This window comes from Erpetoichthys calabaricus, chromosome 17 (assembly GCF_900747795.2).
Source record: "Erpetoichthys calabaricus chromosome 17, fErpCal1.3, whole genome shotgun sequence".
Taxonomy (NCBI): domain Eukaryota; kingdom Metazoa; phylum Chordata; class Cladistia; order Polypteriformes; family Polypteridae; genus Erpetoichthys; species Erpetoichthys calabaricus.
Window position 1 is genome coordinate 97,232,723 of NC_041410.2, and position 18,851 is coordinate 97,251,573.

Sequence of the window (18,851 nt, forward strand, 5' to 3'; positions counted from 1 at the left end):
ACAGCAATTGCATGAAGCAAAAGCTGGCTTACTTTTCTCATGAAAGACAATGGAAAAAATCAATTTATTTAATATTTTCTTGTTATCTTAATGACTTTAAAACAAAAACACACACACAAAAACACACCTTTTCAATATTAGCAACGCTCACTTTAGTTACCTCAGCCAAAATGAAGTCGGTCATTAATAGCTGTGGAAATTGCCTAAAACAAAGACGCAACAAATGATTTGGGTAACTTATGTTTTTGCTTCAACTGCGAAGGAGAAAAAACAAGTTTCACGGAATAATCTGATTTTAGCTTAGACCTGTGTTTCTGTACCCACATGCTGCACTCAAATGGCGTTTTGCACTAAACAATTAAATCAGGTCCAGCACATCCCATCTATCTAGCCAAACAGTGCCCCTTTTCATCTAGTAACGGAACTAAACTGTTTACTACTTGTACTTTACTTTAAACTTTTGTTCTACATTGCCATTTTACTAGTATTTTCACAAAAAAATGTAAACGAGTGAGAGTTTGTTATTTTTAGCAAAGGTGACTGCTAAATTATAATTAAAAGGGAACACAGACAATTAAAATGCAACATTTAGCATATTCAGTTGTTAATCTGTAAACCAAGGCAATGTTCATTCAGGTTACCTTAATTAATAAGTAGCGCAATGTCCTGTAGCCTCAAGAGGCAAAGAGCACAACTGTGAAAAATTACTGCATTTAACCTGTTTGAACAATTACAAATGATTCTCTGGGCTTCATATGACCCCTACCAGGCAAAAAGACGTATTGTGTATTCCGCTCTAGTCTCCAATTGCATCAGTCTTGCAATGGACCCTCCTCTGTGTAAAAGGGCATGTTTTCTCGCTTCTTACTTGCTTGAAAGTTGCCGTTTTCACCTGCATCTTTACACCAGCACTATGTGACTAAATAAGAACTTAATGTTTTAAAAACACCACAATCAAAAACACACTTGTTGTACACATAGCACCAAAACATTGATCCTACATTCAAATATACAAGACTATATACTTCTATTTGTTACCCAAACATGTGGCTAATTTGACAGCCCTAGAAAGTATTTTGTCAAGTTAACTTTGACAACACCTTGATGCAATTTGCAGACTTAATTTTATAATGATGATGATAATGAGTGCAGCTACTTTACAATTCTTGGATGACCATACTGCAACAGAAGAAATAATGCCTGCTTAAAACAGAGATGAGTGGAAATGTGGGAGTGGAAATTATGGCTCTTTATTAATTTTAAACACTTAAAAGACATTCTGCCATAAAAATCTAGTCTCTGCAGCAGGTTGAGTGCAAACTAAGCAATCCATTCCTCTTCTAATCAACATCACACAGAAGCATAGCACTGGCAACCATTCAATAAATGGCACCTAAGGCAGTTGCATAATTAAGGCCAAACAAAAATCTATTTCCAGATATGAAGTTCTAGGTTTAACTTCACCAGACTCACCATGCAGAACAAACCAGAAGATGGTATTTTTATATTTAAATATAAAACGGAGAGTGAATACTTTTATGCACTGTTATGTGACAAGTACTTGTTATTCAGGAAGTCCTTGTAACATCCAAATTGATTTGCCACACTACTTGTTTCCAAATGCAGTTATTTGTGTCAATAAAAAAATTTTTAAATGAGTCCAAGACTTTTTTTTTAAATATAAAGTGATCCAGTGAAAGCACAGGAAAGTGATTTTTACTTGGCCCCATAGCTACAAATTCCTTGCAGTTACCTATCGTAGTCTTGTGGGTGAAGGTGCCTGCCAAGATGAATCAGACTGTCCCAGTAAAGGAGCTCCTCATACGCCATGTGTTCGTCCCAAACTGGCATTGGTACCAGCTCGCCTCTCTTAGCCTTACCACCCCTTTTCTGACCGCAACCTCTGCCCATTTCCTGCAATTAAACGGTCAGCCTTTCAACCCACAGACGTACTGGCAACCAAGGAACTTTTTTGTCAACAGTGCCTGTCACCTGACTCGATTACCTAAAACAATTTGTTAAAAAAAATCCTAAAATAATTAGTAATTAGAAAAAATTAGTTCATGTGACAGGTACTGGTTTCTATCTAAATCATGCAACTCATTGTCACTTAACAGGCAAATACATCTTACTACCTTTATTTACCTCAAATCTTTCAATGGCCATCAATGAAGTTTCTACCCCAGGATTAAAATTTTACTACCCAAATTTCAAAAACCAAATTGATTAAATAAAAAGTACCCATCTAGAGTGAAACAAAAAGTACTTTGAAAAACATGAAACATACTTTTAAAAAGTGTACTAAAGAAAATCAAATGAGGACCACCACCAATTATTTTTATTACACATTAAAAATCCTACAAAGAAGCTACATTTCTGAGATTTACACAAAAATAAAAGCAAATAGACAAGAACATCCTAAACACACCCCACCTTTACTAAGCCCCACAAAGCTTGACTAGACTCTTCTTACACACAAGTCCATCCCTATTGCAGATAACCATCTCCACACCCCCCCGCCCCTCTAACCCTCTCCTGATGTCTTCACACACCACTCACATTTGAAGTTCAATTCGGCATCACATCGGGTTTGTAGCTTTTGCTCTGTCATTATCATTACTGTGTATCAGGCAAAGGCCATTTGCTAGTTTGAAGAACATCGCAAATAGTTACTTTTGTTAAACTAAGCATTGGGAGTTTTGATACATCAAGGGACTGAGAAAGAAAAACTCACAGATGCTCACCACAATCATTTGAGCTTGACCTCCTAGGATTGTAAGGGGCTCATGGATAAGGTGCAATACCAATTACAGGGTCAGAATACAGTAATATTTTTATGTTTTTAATATAAAACATGTCGGTTACACTCTACTTTTTCAAACAGTGGAAGGAAATTATCAAGAATCACCCACAGTAACTACTCCCAAACACTTGCATAGGTACATTTGTATATAATCCAGCCTTTGGACTGGATGAGTCTACCTCTGTAGTGGGCCTATCAACCAACAATTAACATAAAATTTCATATCTATAGTTATTTTTAAATGAGAATGCCAGGGTAATGCATGTGAAAATTAAAGTGCAATATATCACTCTGCAGCCATTGTTTAAATATTTGAATATATAAAAATGTGTGCTTGAAATTCTTAAACACTGTTGTAAGGTAAATGCAAGCTATTGCCATCTTCAACAAATATTTTAAACGTTCCTACACAAGCAAAACAGTATTTTCTTCTCAAATACAGACAAAAACTCCTTAGTATACCAACATCTTATTCTAATGACATGAACCTACTTATTGTGCTCACAGACCCATGGTGCAGTCGAGATGGAGATGAACTTTGGACTGTCAGGATAAAGGCAAGCAAATCGGAGCCTCAACGTGACGCACAATTTTAGCAGGTTTCTTGGTTCTTCATTTTCACTTTGGTGAAAACCCTTTTGAAAACTCTAAACTTAGTATAAAATCAGCCTTCAGGTGCCTCTAGCAGCTGGTGCCAATACTAGTCCAGTTTTCCAAACTAACATTAATATGGAAATTTTCATGTTTTGTTATTTCATTACTGTTAACATTGCAAAAAGTAAACCAAAACTTCAAATAGGCTTTTAAATGCAGACAGGGTTTTGTGAATCTCTACATCGGTGCTAATGTATGTGGTTCTAAACCTGCTGGACTGCATTTTGTGAGGCATCATCATCATCACTAATTTAATAGCTTTAGGCAGGTACTACCAAAATGAAATTTTTTCAATTACAACAGATGCCATATCAAACATGTTACCACTGCTGTGCAGATACTCATATCTTTACGAAAATACTTTACTGTATAATCCCCCTAGGGCTTAAACACAGAATATTTTATTGAGTAAAGTTTATTAATATCAGTTTGTCCCCCATGAAATTTTTTTAGATGCAAGAGGCAGACATCTTCTAGCCAGTGTCTCCCCAACCCAAATTCCCTGCTAACAAGCTGGGGCTACACCAAGCCTTTTTAAACTCTGCATTCAGAACTTGCTCATAATGATTGTGATCATGCAAACCCTTTAACAAAACGTACTTTGAAGTCCAATGCTCAGACTTAAGCATCACTGCCCGTGTGCAGACCTCTCAACTGGCAGGCTACGCAAGTAGACTTCCAATCAATCTGCCCGTCATTTTAAAAACAAACCCACGTGCCACTTTCTGACTACTACAGAAAAAGTTTAGACCACTTTTAAATGTGATACAATGTTAGGTGCATTACAGTGGCCCCAACATGCAAGCAGCTGAAAATTAGAAGTAGCAAACACAAATGACACACAACAACATTGTCAGATGGCACACATAAAACAGAAGGGGTGGCAGCAAACAGTGGGGTACAGAAAAGACAGAGGCGCCACCGAAAGAATGAGACGGTTGGTGGAAAGAATATCAATCAGACCTAAGTGGAAGTTTGAGAATATGGTCCACAGATTTTGAACGTTGGTTGTATTTTTACCAAAATGTGTAGCGCACCAGTAAAACGAGCATGTACACGTGTTCCTATATTCAAAAATTTCTGCAGTAAATAATGAATACCCTCTGTGGTCACTTATTTTTCAGTTTTAGAGCACCATGCGATCAACACAGAAATGCACCATTTTCAAAAATGTGAAGCTTGATTTCCAGTAGAGGAATCAGACATTTTAAAGGCTCAATTTTTAACTTAAAAAAACGTGAAAACTCCTGCAAATCTTTCAAGACCAAAAAAAACAATTTCAGTCATTTGCAGTGTGTAAAAATTGCATGCTTTACTAGCATCCTGGAGTTAGGATTATTGAGGTGATTTGGAAGGACAGCAAGGTGGATCCGTGGTTAGAGATTCTACATTCATCCACTGAATATAACAGATCCATAAGCATGGCAAATAAAAGAAGGGACAAATTTCCAACTAAATGTCTCTACTATAAGCTAGTTTTAAATGTTTGTAATGTGCGCTGCCCCCTGCCATAACATGATCACTTCGAAATGCAAGAAGTGAACTGAAGTTTCAAAACTTCCAGCAGTCTCAAGGCCACAAAAAAAAAGCTTTCTAGTTTTTAAAAACAATGGAATGTATCAGTACAACCAGTAGAATGTAATGATCTCTATAGGACAGCACACATCCGAATGATACAGGAGTAACTGGAGGTGCAGTCTTCAAATGTGAGTACAATGGTGGATGTAGTAGAAGTGCTTCTGTTCTATTGGGCTGACCGAGGACGAACATTAACTACTTGTGAGAAACCTTGAAAACAAAACAGAAAGCACATTACTTTTGACATTGAACATGCTAAAATTAGGAAATGTAGTAATCTCCACCATCTATAATCAGTGGAAATTAAGGAGACGTGCATTTAAAACTGAAGCCAGGAAGCACTTTACGCAGAGAGTGGTGGGACACCAGAACAAACTACTGAGACATGGAGTTGAAGCAGAAACCTTGACCACCTTTAAGAAGAATCTAAATGAGATTGTTTAGCTAATAGCAAAGCTGTCCCAAACAGGCTAGAGGGAGTGGGTGGTCTTCCATTTGTTTGTAAAATGTATGTTCTTATACCATTATTATTGATTTTACTTTAGTCAACTTGCATTTTAATGGTCTCCGAGAGAGAGAGAGAGGTGTATCTTCAAATCAAAAAGTACTGTATAATGGGAAGGCGTCTTTGTTGCTCATCTTACACAAGAAGTTTTGTGGAGGAATTAAAGGCACACTCCACTCAAAATTGCATTAGTTACAGCCAAGAAAATTTTTTAATCTTTTGTTTGAGGAGAAATTGCATGTTGAAGACTTAACTTCAAGGGGAAGGCCAATGGCAAACAACATAAAAAAGTGGGTTTGAGGGGGGAGAAAAAAAACCCCCCAAAAAAGTGTGACCCATACACGATAATCCCTGTATCAGTTTTCCATGCGTATGGTTAAAATGTGTGCATTTTTGCTAAAATATTACCAGCTACTTCTTGCAAACTTTGCATTGAACATCAACTGTAAACATCTTCCTAACAGTGTGTTAGAATTAATTGGTCATGCATGTGTCTTTAAAACGCATGGTATTCCGAGAATTAAGTCTTTTCTGTTGGCAGAAGTAGATGTTGACAATATTCTAGCAAAAAAAAAATGCACATTCTACCATACAAATGGATAACAGACATGTGGATTATGCTGCACCAGTTATGCAAGATTACCTGGGGACTTTTATATATATATTTTTAGCCATTTTTCAGAATTGGTCGCCACATGGTCTCATTGAAATGTCTCCATGAAAACATGGATAAAAATTTCTATGCCACTGGTTCAAACTACATGGGGTATGTAATATAAATATAAGTTGGGTGAACTATTTAATATAAAAAATGCATTTTAAGAATACAAATAGACTTGGATTATGCAACAAATTTCGTAAGAATCACTTATTCAGTTTGTCACTGCTTGTACAGAATGGGTCACCATTGCCTTCCATTACCATCATAAACTGTTTTCTCTCTTTCAGTATATAAACAGGAGAAGTTTACAAGTTCTCTCTACAAACTACATGAGGTAACATAGTAAAAATATGATTTTGGGTGTAAGATTCATTTAAAGGTTCACTATGGTTTAAGTGTGTAGTAATTTAACAGAGGTAAAACTGGATGTAAACAAAGGATTGGAAATACAAGACAGTCCCAAATAGCAAGAAGACTGCCGTTAGGGGTCCCTAGGGTATGAATATAATGGGCGCAATACAAACAGCGCGACAGAAAGGAGGTTAAAGGGGACAGGTATAGAATCCAAGAGGCTGGTTGGTTAGTACCTTCCGCGTTTGGTGAACTGATAACACGATAGTAAAACATCCACCAATTCCGCTTTTTAAGAGTTTCCTTTCACGTCGAATGGACGAATCAATCAAGTCACTTAGAAACTGCAAATAACTCTAACCTGCAGACTTGCTTCGCACCTTTGCTCCTAATGCCTTTAGGCCAGGAGTTCATCCACGAACTGAGATCGAGTAAGAATGAGAAGAAATGAATGGCTCTATGGTCACGCAGTAAAGCCGACGGTCGCAAACACATCGCGTCGCCGAGCAGTTCCCACGGAGTTTTAAAAGGTGGATGCGAGGTTTTCTCAGCTCGAGTACATGAAATGAACTCTCAATTTAAATGCAGTGTACTGCTCTCGTACCTCGTAGCCCGGACTCTGGTGCGCTGTGTAAGGGGGAGGGGGTAGAGGACAGCAGCCATTTTACATTAATCTAAACGTATATTCAATGAAGACATCCGGGAAGCAGCTGAATTCTTAAAACCTGCAATCCTATAAAAAAATAAAAACGCACTTATATGCGGGGCTTGAGGATGCGCGCTCCCAAAACTCCTACAACCACGCGCCTCGTTGATTCGTCGCCATCTTCTCCTAAACAAAGGACGCCAAAAGCGCAAGAGCCATTCGGGTGCCCGCTTCTCGGGTAAATAAAACGACATTGAGTCGCTGCTTAGGGAGTTCGCATTAGGGGCACTGTCGTCGAACGTGAACGAACGCTCAAGTACTTAATTTAAAAATAAAATGGAAGGCCACTCCGAACTGCTAACCCTCTGCGTCCTATCTGCATGCTGCAGCCCTCGTGCGGCATCACCGACGCCATTTTCTGTTGCTCACTGTCGGCTTTCAAACAAAATCTCCAATGGGTGTGCGAATGTTACGCACTATTTTTACGCATGTCGCGTTTAACATTTGGACAAACCACACAAAAACGCGTACATAAATGAGCACTGTAAGTGGTGAACGTCATTTTAGTTTATTGACGAGTACAAAAGGCTTGCTAAGCGGCAGCGCAACAAAAGCCGTTTGCTGAAGAAAGCAAAGGCGAACACCCGACGTACATATCCCAACCACAAAAGAACGGACACATAAAATGATAAAACAACACACACGGCAAAGCATTCAATAAAACATGTAGAGGTTTTTAAATAAATAAATTTAAAAAAGACCGTGATATTGCCTTACTGTGATATACGACTCCAAACCGCCGCTACAGCGTAGACTGAGCGTCAGGACGCGTGCACCGCCCCGACAAACACATGAGCGGCGGGAGAAAGTGACGCGAGCGTTCACGTCCACCAATCGTAGTGGCTCCTCCGGTAACGTGGGCGGGGCTTTAATTAACCCTCTGAAAGCCGTGCCGCAGTGTCTGCCTTTTCTGCATTTGTATTAGATGGGACGGATATGGGGCTCGTTTTCCAGTTTGAAATGAAATATTTATAATTCCCAAGCTTAATGAACTTTCTTTTTTCATCTCTAAATAAGATTGACACAAAGCTTTGTTGTGAAAGGCTCTGTTTAAAATGTTCTGTATTATGTCTAAAATTTGTTAATTTGGCTTAAGTTTATTGTATTGGATGGCTCAGGGAAAAGAATCGTGGATGTTCCTTCAGCACTTTCACTCCGGTGATTTTCGAACGAGCTAACCGTACTTTAGCTCTGGCCTTAAGCGTGGTCTGGCTCTACCGTTTATGCAGGCATAGGCGAAGTTGTAAGTGGCGTCAGCTCATCCCGTTTAGTTCGAGTAGAATCATCACTGCCAGAGCAGTCACGAGTGTGGTGCCGGGACTGGGGAGAGCAAAATAGGGAGGGTTTGGATACAGCACAGTGGACTGACGATGTGTGAATGGGGGGTTTGGGGGGGGGGGGGGGGGGGGAATGTTGCATTCGATTACTTACAGCAATGTCTGTGCACAAGAATGTCTCAAAAAAAAAACTCTCGAGGGCAATGGTCACGTTAGGAGAGGGGCTTCACAACCTCATCTCTGGAGTCCAGCACTTGATCACCTCTCAATCTGCTCACGCGAAACCCCAAATGGGAGCCCAAGCCCTTAGGTCAGACATACAGTCGTGGCCAAAAGTTTTGAGAGTGACACAAATATGAATTTGGAGGATCACAGGAATCGTCAGGTAGAGGGGTCCTTTCATCGGATTGGCTGGCCCCTTTATAGAATGGCCAAAATGTGAATTTCCCATTGGGATTAATAAAGTATCTATCTATCAATAGGGGGAGGCAGCTTGATGGCGGAGGTCTCCAGGACTCTGAACAAATCCAAATCATACTATGTGATATCATCTACTGTTAAATTCTGCTCTGTACTTGTAACATTTTTATTTTACTATTACTAGGAGGCTCTGCCCCCTCCTTGCTTTGCTCGCCAACCCCCGGGCGGGCGCTATACGCTAGCCACTTCACGGCTATAGCGCTCGCGTATGGGGATGCTGATGTACATTTTCAACAGATTGTTATTTTCATGGGAATTGTTACATGTACATAATAGAACTATTTTACATTACAGCGAGTAATTAACCGTATTAAAAAATAGTAAAACGTAATAAATTGAAAGAAAAGTATGTTTCATGTTACGTTAGAGGTATTCGTTGTGTTATACGTTTTTGTTCTGTTTGGCTTTGAAATTAACACACAAATACTATTTAAACTGTAAAACTTCAGTAAAAACAATATTTGGAATGAAGTTCTCGTCAACATCGCATTGGATTGTGATTCCGTGTTTGGAGTTACATCGTGACAACGCAACGTATAACTGCCTGTGAGTGAATTTCGTTTCTTTCTCTCTCTAATAAATAAACCGACCTTTTCACATGTTTGTCCCTGTGATTTGTTAATTGCTATAGCAAAAGCTAACGGGAAACTGTAAATATTTTAATACAAATGGCATATCGTGATGGCGGCACGGTGGCGCAGTGGGTAGCGCTGCTGCCTCGCAGTTGGGAGACCTGGGGGCCCGGGTTCGCTTCCCGGGCCCTCCCTGCGTGGAGTTTGCATGTTCTCCCCGTGTCTGCGTGGGTTTCCTCCGGGCGCTCCGGTTTCCTCCCACAGTCCAAAGACATGCTGGTTAGGTGGACTGGCGATTCTAAATTGGCCCTAGTGTGTGCTTGGTGTGTGGGTGTGTTTGTGTGTGTCCTGCGGTGGGTTGGCACCCTGCCCGGGATTGGTTCCTGCCTTGTGCCCTGTGTTGGCTGGGATTGGCTCCAGCAGACCCCCGTGACCCTGTGTTCGGATTCAGCGGGTTGGAAAATGGATGGATGGATGGCATATCGTGATTTCCTTTAAAAGTCTATGTGACTCACACAGGCCCGGTCTTAGGTATTATGGGGCCCTAGGCGAAAGGGGGGTCCAGGGGGCCCCTGAGGGGGGGTGGAGCCCCCCTGGAAGCTCTTTGAAATGCGTGAAAATTAGACCAAGGAGTCGATCCGGGGCCCTAGGCGGTCGCCTACTTCGCCTATGCCTAAGGCCGGGCCTGATTGGGACAAATAATGCTGTAGTATATTTAAGTATATATGACAATTGCTCACTCGGACAATTTGTTTTGGGGGCCCCCAAGAAGGCGGGGGCCCTAAGCTATAGCTTGTGTAGCTTATACGTAAATCCTGCACTGGACTCACAAGTGCATGTGGACTGTGCAAAGAGCAAAACGACTCAGGTGACGAGTTGGGGGTGGGCACATGAAATGTTACTTTTCTTGGCGATTTATTACATTACCGATTTTTCAAATGTTAATTTTCTCCCTGTGCTTAAAAATCATTAAAAAAGCGGCCTGATTATGCGGGGTATGGTACGCCGCGGGTTGTCTAGTTTTCTTTTATTTTCCGTTACAATAACGGGCGCTAGAACAGTAGTGCATAAACATTAGTAGGAACAGTCTGTATTAAATGGCAAGGGACTTTGACCTCATTCTTTTTGTTGGTCGTATTTTTCTTTCTTTCAGCCTTTCTTTTGTTGATGTTCACTTGCTGAGCTGACCGTTCTTTGTGGGCTGCCGCCGTGTATTGTGTGTCTTTAATTTTCTGTGACAGTAATACTGGCTTGTACGTCGGTAATATACCTTTAAGTTTCTCTGGCGGTAATACCGGCTTGTATGTGGCTGTAATATGCGTCACTGTATTGTGTACCTTTAATTTCCTCTCGTAGTAATACTGGTTTGTATTTCTGTAAAACGCCTGTAACTTTCTCTGACAGTAATATCACGCATCACACCGTGCCCCGCGCATGCGCACTTAACCAGAAGACACACACACGGACACCTGGACGCACAAAGGGATTTTATTAAAGAGGATTATATTGTATTGAGGTTGACTTGTGTTCTGTTCCGTGTATTGTGTTGACCCCCTTTTTTTGACCCCCACTACACGCCTAATGTACCTGGAAAGTGACGAGGTGGACACTCTTTCTGCAGACAGACACACTGCTGATGGCCGTGCCCAGGAGGTCATTAAAGTCCAAACGTCGCTAGCATACAAAAATAATAAAAAGCAATGTATTTAAAACGGAGGTAGGACAATGTACCTAAAGAACGTCTCATCACAGCCTGCACTTCCCAGGAGAGCACAAGCTCTTGAGAATCCACATTAGGAGCGCTCTCCTGTCCGATCTGGACATGTCATGGTGTTGTAGATTTTGTTTCAAGTGGACAAGTTTGCCCTTTTTGCTCGTTAGCCTCCACTCAGTAACCCATGATGGCAATGTGAAAGCGCGTCTTCAGAAAGGTCTGCACATTTCTTAAACCCATTAATAATATTCAGACCCTTCATTTGGTACTTTGCAGAAGCCCCTTGGGCAGCAATTCCAGCTTCGAGTCTTCTTGGGGACGTTCTGTGAGGTTCAGGTGCTGGGCGTGTTGTGGAGAAAAGTTCTAGGAGGCCAGAGGGTCGTGCAGCAATGTAACCAAAGAGACCTGACCACGGAGCAAGCGCTTACACTATGAAGTTACGTTTCTTATCATCTGTGCAAAACGCTCTCCTCCTTCTAGTTCTAACCACCCTCACCTAATGTCCATCCCTTGTCCAAAACTTGCCATCATTACGTCAAATCCTGTGCAGGAGTCCGAATCGTCGTCACTGCTCAAAACCAGGAGGACCCACACATGAGACACCAGGCTGCTCCAATGACACGTATGCTCAAGTTTTAAGAAGCCACATTACAAAAAACAAGGGGCCTGCTTGTTGTTTTCGTCGTCCACCCCGTCCTCCGCTTTTCTTCACATCATATTGGTGTCTGAACGGCCGCTATCTGCGACTTGCTGTGCGTTTCTCCTCGTTTCCTTCGTTCGATTGTACCCTTCGAGGTTATCTGTCTCCCTTTTAAAAACGAGTCAGTGACGCTGCGGACGTAACAATCACCAATGTAGGGACACCCGGCCCTCCGTGAAAGTGGCTGAAATGAGTCCGTAAAAACAAAAATATATAAAACTTGAGATTATTTCACGGGTTAATTTAATGATCTGCCTACCATGCAAAAAAAAACTTGAGATTTCCCAACGGGAAAAAAAAAAACAAAACCTCAACATTAAGCGATAAAAATGAAAAGTCCTCGTCAGAAAAACATGGCATCTACAAATCACACTCATTGAACATTAAAAACATGAAACTCATGAAATATTAAGAGACAGTCTCCTTGGTGGTCACAGTGAGATGAAATGAAAGCAGACGACCAGAGAGTTACCTCGAGAAGATAGGGACACGAAATAAAGAGGACAGGTGACAATGCCATCAAGTCCACTGTGCCAGGCTTACACACACAGACACCCTGTACTGGGCACCAAGGGAATAAAAAGGCAAAAGGAAAGCAGAGGGCTTGTGAAAACGATGGAATTGACGAGAGTTCATGGGCTAAAGAGACTGAGGATGGGCAGCAGGCAGAACTCAAAAAGACCCAGCAAGAGACAAAGGCCTCGTTTATACCTGACGCTCAGAACGCATACGCATCACGACTGCCACGCGTTCCCAGTGTTCACTTGACGCGTCCTCAGAAATTAACGTGACGTAAGTTGCAGTACCAGAAAAAAGTCAGTGGGCGCCGTGTGATCAGTCGGAATGTGACGTCAGAGTCTCGGTCAACTATCCACATGTGACAGAAAGCCGCTTTACGGGATCGATGTGCGCGCGTCGATGTTTGATGAACGGTTCGATGTGGTGAAGCAGAACGCCGACATACAGATGCACTCGTGGTGCTTTTATATTCACGCGTCGCATATTCCCCATCGTTAAACTTGCTCTAAAAAGTCTCACATACCATCTTCTGTGCCGTCTTTTTTTTGTTTGCACCTTCACAACAGCATCAGAATATACGGCGACGTAGCTGAGCCACGGAGAAAAAAAAATTGAGGACATGGTGTAAAGGTTTATTTTGTGATTAAAGTGGAAATTTCGGCTTACATCTCGAAATGTCCACTTTAACCTTGTAGTTTATCATTAAAGCAGACCTTTGTAAACGTTGTGATGGACGGCCGGCAACTTATCCCGGCCGACACATCCATGATGCTAGATGGCGTCCTCCCTGCAGCATGGAGGTTCCCCGGGGATGGAGTTCGGCTTCACAGCCCTGCTGGGTGCCATCGTGGGACACTGCAGGGAGACGCGGGGATTTCTATTTTCCCGGTAGCCCGGAGGTACTCCTCGGTCACGAGGACGGAGAAACAGAAGTACTTCTGGGCTGAAGAAAAACACAAGTCTTCGTCTGACCCAGAAGTGCTATGGAATCACAGGGACAGAAGAACAGGAGCACTTCCGGGTCAAGGACTATTTAAAGGACTGGTTAAAACCCAGCAAGCTAAGCCGGAGTTGGGAGAGAGTGTGACAGAGCTGCTAGGAGGAGAGGAGCATTTAGTATTTGTCATTATTGATTTGTTAATTGTGGTGAGTGCGGTGCTTGGTGCACTGTATTTAAGAAAATAATTAAAAATCAACTTCTGGGTGTTTTTACCCCGTGTCCTGCGTATTGTCTGTTGGGAAAAAAGATGGGCAATAGCGCCACCAAGCGTCCACGTATTTACAACGTCATCCCAGTTGTTAATCACTACGAGCTTCCGGGACTTCCTCCTGACCGGACAGCAATGTAACGTTACATTAATGAGATTCCAACTCCCTGCACATTTAGAATCCTTAGATTTATACTCGATATCACATTAGCGTATGTAGGTTACATTTTACAGATAAATCATCAATTTCGTTTAAATAATGAATACTGTTAATAATTCCACACATGGGGGTGGCACGGTGGCAGAGCGGTAGCACTGCTGTCTCGCAGGGAGTCACGTTGCTGGGTTTCCACCGTGGGCTCAGGTTTCCATCCAAAGATATGCAGGTATGGCGACACTAACATGACGCCAGTGTCCTGTATGCGTGTGCTTGCATTCACTCTGCGATGAGCGGATGCCCGTCTAGGGATTGTTTCATCCTCGTGCCCCAGTGGTGTTAGATTTACTCATTAAACATCCTTTTCAGAGATATTGCAGTAAGGTGTCCTCAGAATTTAATGGATGTTTTAGGCGATTCACCAACACAGCGAAGCCGAACCCGTTCTCACCGTCATGATATCTCGCACTGCCACCTGGTGGATTCTTCTAGATCAGCGGTTCTCAAACGTCTTTAGAGTTTCTTGCGTGGTGGTCCCTTTAAAAATTGTTCGATGGCTTGCGGATCCTTTTATTAAAAATTTTAAAAAATCAATATTATTTCAAGAAAATTGGGGGCACCAAATACTTTGCACAAGGGTGCCACATACCCACTGCGCAGCACTGCATAGGTACAGGCTGCTGTGAATAAAACATTTTTTGACAATTATTTATTCAGAAAATATTACATACATCTTAGTTATTAAATTTAAAGTTAAAATTTTAATGGGACGGATGCATCTGCTTTGCTTTAACCCTTTGCGTTGAGCAGGTAATTTCACCACTTGAAAACGCAAAAAAATGTAAAATATGTTGTTTGTCGATTATCTGTATCCACCTTTAGTGCTCTTAGTTGCTTCTAAAATATACGAAAACTGTTTGCGAGTGTTTTGATTCTACGAAACAATCGATCATTTTTACAATAAAAATAATAAGGGCTGGTTTGTGCCGAGCGATAATGGTGGGAAAACAATGCGGTGGCAGCGAATAACGGAACAGCAGATTAGTGGTCGGGTCTAGGTGGTGGGGGGAACGACGGAGCTCAGTCACTTACTTCCCCTCGGATAGTAAAGGTTAATAATTATAAATATGCAATCATTTCTCACGGTCCCACCGAAACCGCTAGGGGACCACGGACCCCAGTTTGAGAACCGCTGCTCTAGATTTACGTAAAGTACGCGCACAAGTAGAAACTGTAAAACAGTTGTGTAGCAGGAGCGTCCACTGGCGCATGTGCTGCGTCGTGCGAGGTATAAACCTGGCCTAACGGACCCGAGCAACCGGCAAAACAATGAAAAGAAAATTCTGCCGTCAAATGGGCCAAAAGCAAAAGGGTGGACATCAAAACTGCTTTGTAGGAGTCTTCATGATTTTTCTCGAACAGCTTGACCTTATCGAGTTGGCAACACCTTCATCTGCGGCCGGTCCTGGAAGCCAAAGCTAGCACTCCTTGCCTGTGACTTCATTAAAAACTTCATATTTTGGATTGTGTTTCATTTCTGGTCATCTCCTGGTATTCCTACTCCTGGTAGCTTCCCTGTTGCTTTGGGGGGTGTGTGTGTCCCCCCCAGGGTCGTGACCCACAGGTATTTACAGCGATGGCTTTGAAAGGTCGCCCAATTCACGGTGTTCCTCAATCAAGCTGTAGCTAACACACCTTGTCTATAGAATATTCGTTTTTTTGATCTCCGGTTTTCTGACTCGAGCTACGCTCATAGACTAGGAGTTTTTTCACTTCTCGTTTTGGTGCTTCGGTTTTCTCAATCTTCCCGTTCTGATCCTTTTTTTCTGTCTGGTCACATACCTGAGCATGTGGAGACCGCTTAGGGGCACTGGTGGTGGTAATTACCCTCCGAGCCAGGCGTTGGCGCTGTGTTCGAATGCCTTCTCTCTCTTCCAACCCTTACAGAACAGAAAGAAGACGGACAGCCATTCCACCAATGATGGTCCTTCCATTGTAGGCCCCTTCCTGCCTGGAACCCATATGACCTGAATGTTTGGCCATTTTTGAGTCTGGTCACTTCTGAGCTCCCGTCTGAGAGGATGTTATCTGCGACTCATGGCGTGTATTTCCTGGTTTTCTTATTTCAGTTATACGGTTGGCACCCCCAACACTTTTGACATTGTTCGTCTCCTATTTGCAGTCCATTCTCCATTTTAAGAACGAGTCGACTTCCTGACTTAACAATTACCAATTTAGGGACACCAATCCACCTAACCTGCATGTCTCTGGATTGGCGTGGGGAGGACATGTAAGGACACGGGACGTCCTGCTTACTATGCCTGCACCTCCCAACGAGTTAAGATCTGTTGGTTTAAATTAAACACTCGGGTTTGGACTTATAGAAGAAAGACCCCTGCTACAAACTACAGCCTCCCTCCAAAAGAATGAAAACCAGACGAATGAGACGAGTGCCCATGTCAAGAGAGGTCTAGAAATTTAAAACAATACGTGTAAACCATTCCCAGTACATGTAATAATTAAATCTGGATCTCAAATTTGTACATTTTATTTCAGACATTACGAGAACTGGACTGTATTCTTCATGCTAATATTGCAATTAGGCACTGGAGTGTCCTGAAATGGTAAAAAAACGCGTTTTTTAAAAAGAAAAAAGTTTACACAGAAATTCCGCACAACAAAACATGCATGACGTGAAAAAAGTCACTTAAAAAAAAGAAAATGAAATCCAACACAACTTTCAGACTGGCGGCACTTTGTCCCCCAGGAGTCGACATTTTCCTTTAAATATGAAATGCTCAGAACTTTTTTTTTTTTTTTTTTTACCCATCATTCACCACATCACAAAATGTTTAGAGTTGTTTTTTATGCCCACCCACCATCTAAAGTGCGCAAACCAATTTGTTTGCTTAGCTGCCGCTACCCTCGTCTTCCCGTATGGGCGGCCCCATCTTTAACGCTTGTGTTCCCATTTTCGCAAAAGTGGTTATTTGCTTGAAGCAAGCTAAACCGTGTGGCTCCATGTACGTTAAAGACATTGGAAACGTGCTAATTGATGTATACTCCGGACTAGACATAGTAAAAACACAAAGTTAATAAAAGAAAAATGAAAATTGCAGAAAAGCAGAGTTATTCCCACTGACAAAGAAGAGGAGCAGAAAAACCCAAAGCTTCAGTGACACCAACACTGGGGGGTATCCACCCTGACCAACCCCCCCACCCACCTTCCATGCCACCCCACGGTCAAGGAGTCCGTCTCGGGCACAACCGTCAAAGGTCCTTCCAGGGCTAAACTGCCAGATAAAAGGTTTCCCAGTCTGAGGGTTGGGTTCACTTTGAACAGAATATTAGCAAAGTCTTGAAAAGTCAACAGAGTGGAAATGGGCCATCGTCACAAAAACGTGGGCCAAACCTTCAAAAGGCAGAAAATAAAGTACGTCAAATGTAAAGAAAAAAAAAATTATATATAAAGTTATATAATTCGCTAGGCTTTACTATAAATATGGAAGCCTCAAACAATTTGAAACTCTACACAAGGGTAGCAGGCCACGCTGTAACGCGCGATCCTGAACACATCTCTGCAAGCTTCATAGAATTTCTTTGGCTTGCTAGGAAGGAGATAAAAAATAAAAACAAAATTAGAAGAGTCAAAACGAGAGCAGAAAATCATCTCCGTTTCTGAATCCTGCTGCCAAGATATGCGCGTCCTCGTTCAGAGACAAAACGAGCCCAGAATGACATTTCGGGAATGTCTCAGCTGTGCATTCGTAACTTCTATTATGGCCAAAACGGAGTATGCGACTGTGCATTTTAAAGATGTACCCCCCCAAGTGTTCATCCTGCGTGGCACCGGGCCTCCCTGGCACAGCAGTTGGGTCATTGGGGAGATGTCTGTGGGTCTTATTTGCTGGTCGTATTTCCTTCGTTTTTCTTTTTGAGGACGCGGAGGAGGGATTCGGGCATGAAGTAGGGTTTTTCAGATGAGCCGTCGTTCCGTTCAAGATCTTCCACTGTTGGGAGGAAATTGATAAAGAGAAGAAGAATTAACAAATCGGACATTAAAACATAAAAGTACAACATTTACTTCAAGATCATTTGTTAGCCTCTGTTCTGGACGCTCTAGTGTCGGTCTTCTCCCAAAACTACAGTGGCAAGAAAACGTTTGTGAACCCTTAGGAATGACCTGGTTTTTGGTATCAATGGGTCATAAAATGAGATGTTCACGAAAGTCGCACTTATGCTAACGCTAGTAGCACACAATTCTAATCTCTCGTGTCTTTATTGAACACATCCATCAAACAAACACTCACAATGTGCCACCCCTTGGCTTTCACAACTGGTAGAACATCCTCCTCCTCCTCCAACAAGCAGATGAGACCTGCACAACGTTCAGGAGGAATTCTGGGCCGTTATTCCTTACAGAAGCGCTTCAGCTCAGCCATATTTTAAGGATGCCTGGTGTGAACAGCTCTCTCCAGGTCAACGCAGAGCATCTCCATTGGGTCTTGTATCCCATTCTTTCTATTCGCCCTCAACACCAGCGCTTGCCACCGCCACACAATTCTCAGAGGACTCCTCCATCATATAGCTGCATTCATAATGGGAGAGGAGCTGGAACACAGGAGGCTTGTGGAGGACTATTGTCTTGCGGATATGGAGTTAGAACATTAGAACACTGTAGACGAGAACAGGCCATTCAGCCCAACAAAGCTCGCCAGTCCTCTCCACTTATTTCTTCCAAAAAAACATCAAGTCGAGTTTTGAAAGTCCCCAACGTCTTACTATCTACTCACTATCTACCACACTACTTGGTCGCTGATTCCAAGTGTCTGTCGTTCTTTGTGTAAAGAAAAACTTCCTAATGTTTGTGCGAAATTTCCCCTTCACAAGTTTCCAGCTGTGTCCCCGTGTTCTTGATGAACTCATTTTAAAGTCACCGTCTCGAGCCACTGGACTAATAACCTTC

General features: G+C 42.1%; 2 protein-coding genes across 4 annotated transcripts in view; both read right to left on the minus strand.

The window, feature by feature from the left end:
- The window catches only part of ilf3b (interleukin enhancer binding factor 3b), a 40,477-nt gene extending 32,335 nt beyond the window's left edge, over window positions 1–8,142 (minus strand). The window contains exons 1-2 of one of the 3 annotated variants that reach the window (XM_028823655.2): window positions 7,976–8,142; window positions 1,754–1,914 (exon numbers count right to left, since the gene is read on the minus strand). In XM_028823655.2, coding sequence (XP_028679488.2) covers window positions 1,754–1,911 — 158 coding nt within the window. In that variant the 5' untranslated portion in view covers window positions 1,912–1,914; window positions 7,976–8,142. The remainder of the gene's footprint in view (window positions 1–1,753; window positions 1,915–7,975) is intronic. The other 2 variants (XM_028823657.2, XM_028823656.2) reach the window with 2 other exon arrangements.
- An 8,319-nt stretch (window positions 8,143–16,461) lies between these two features.
- The window catches only part of slc44a2 (solute carrier family 44 member 2), a 112,983-nt gene continuing 110,593 nt past the window's right edge, over window positions 16,462–18,851 (minus strand). The window contains exon 22 of the mRNA XM_028823658.2: window positions 16,462–17,895. Coding sequence (XP_028679491.1) covers window positions 17,786–17,895 — 110 coding nt within the window. The 3' untranslated portion in view covers window positions 16,462–17,785. The remainder of the gene's footprint in view (window positions 17,896–18,851) is intronic.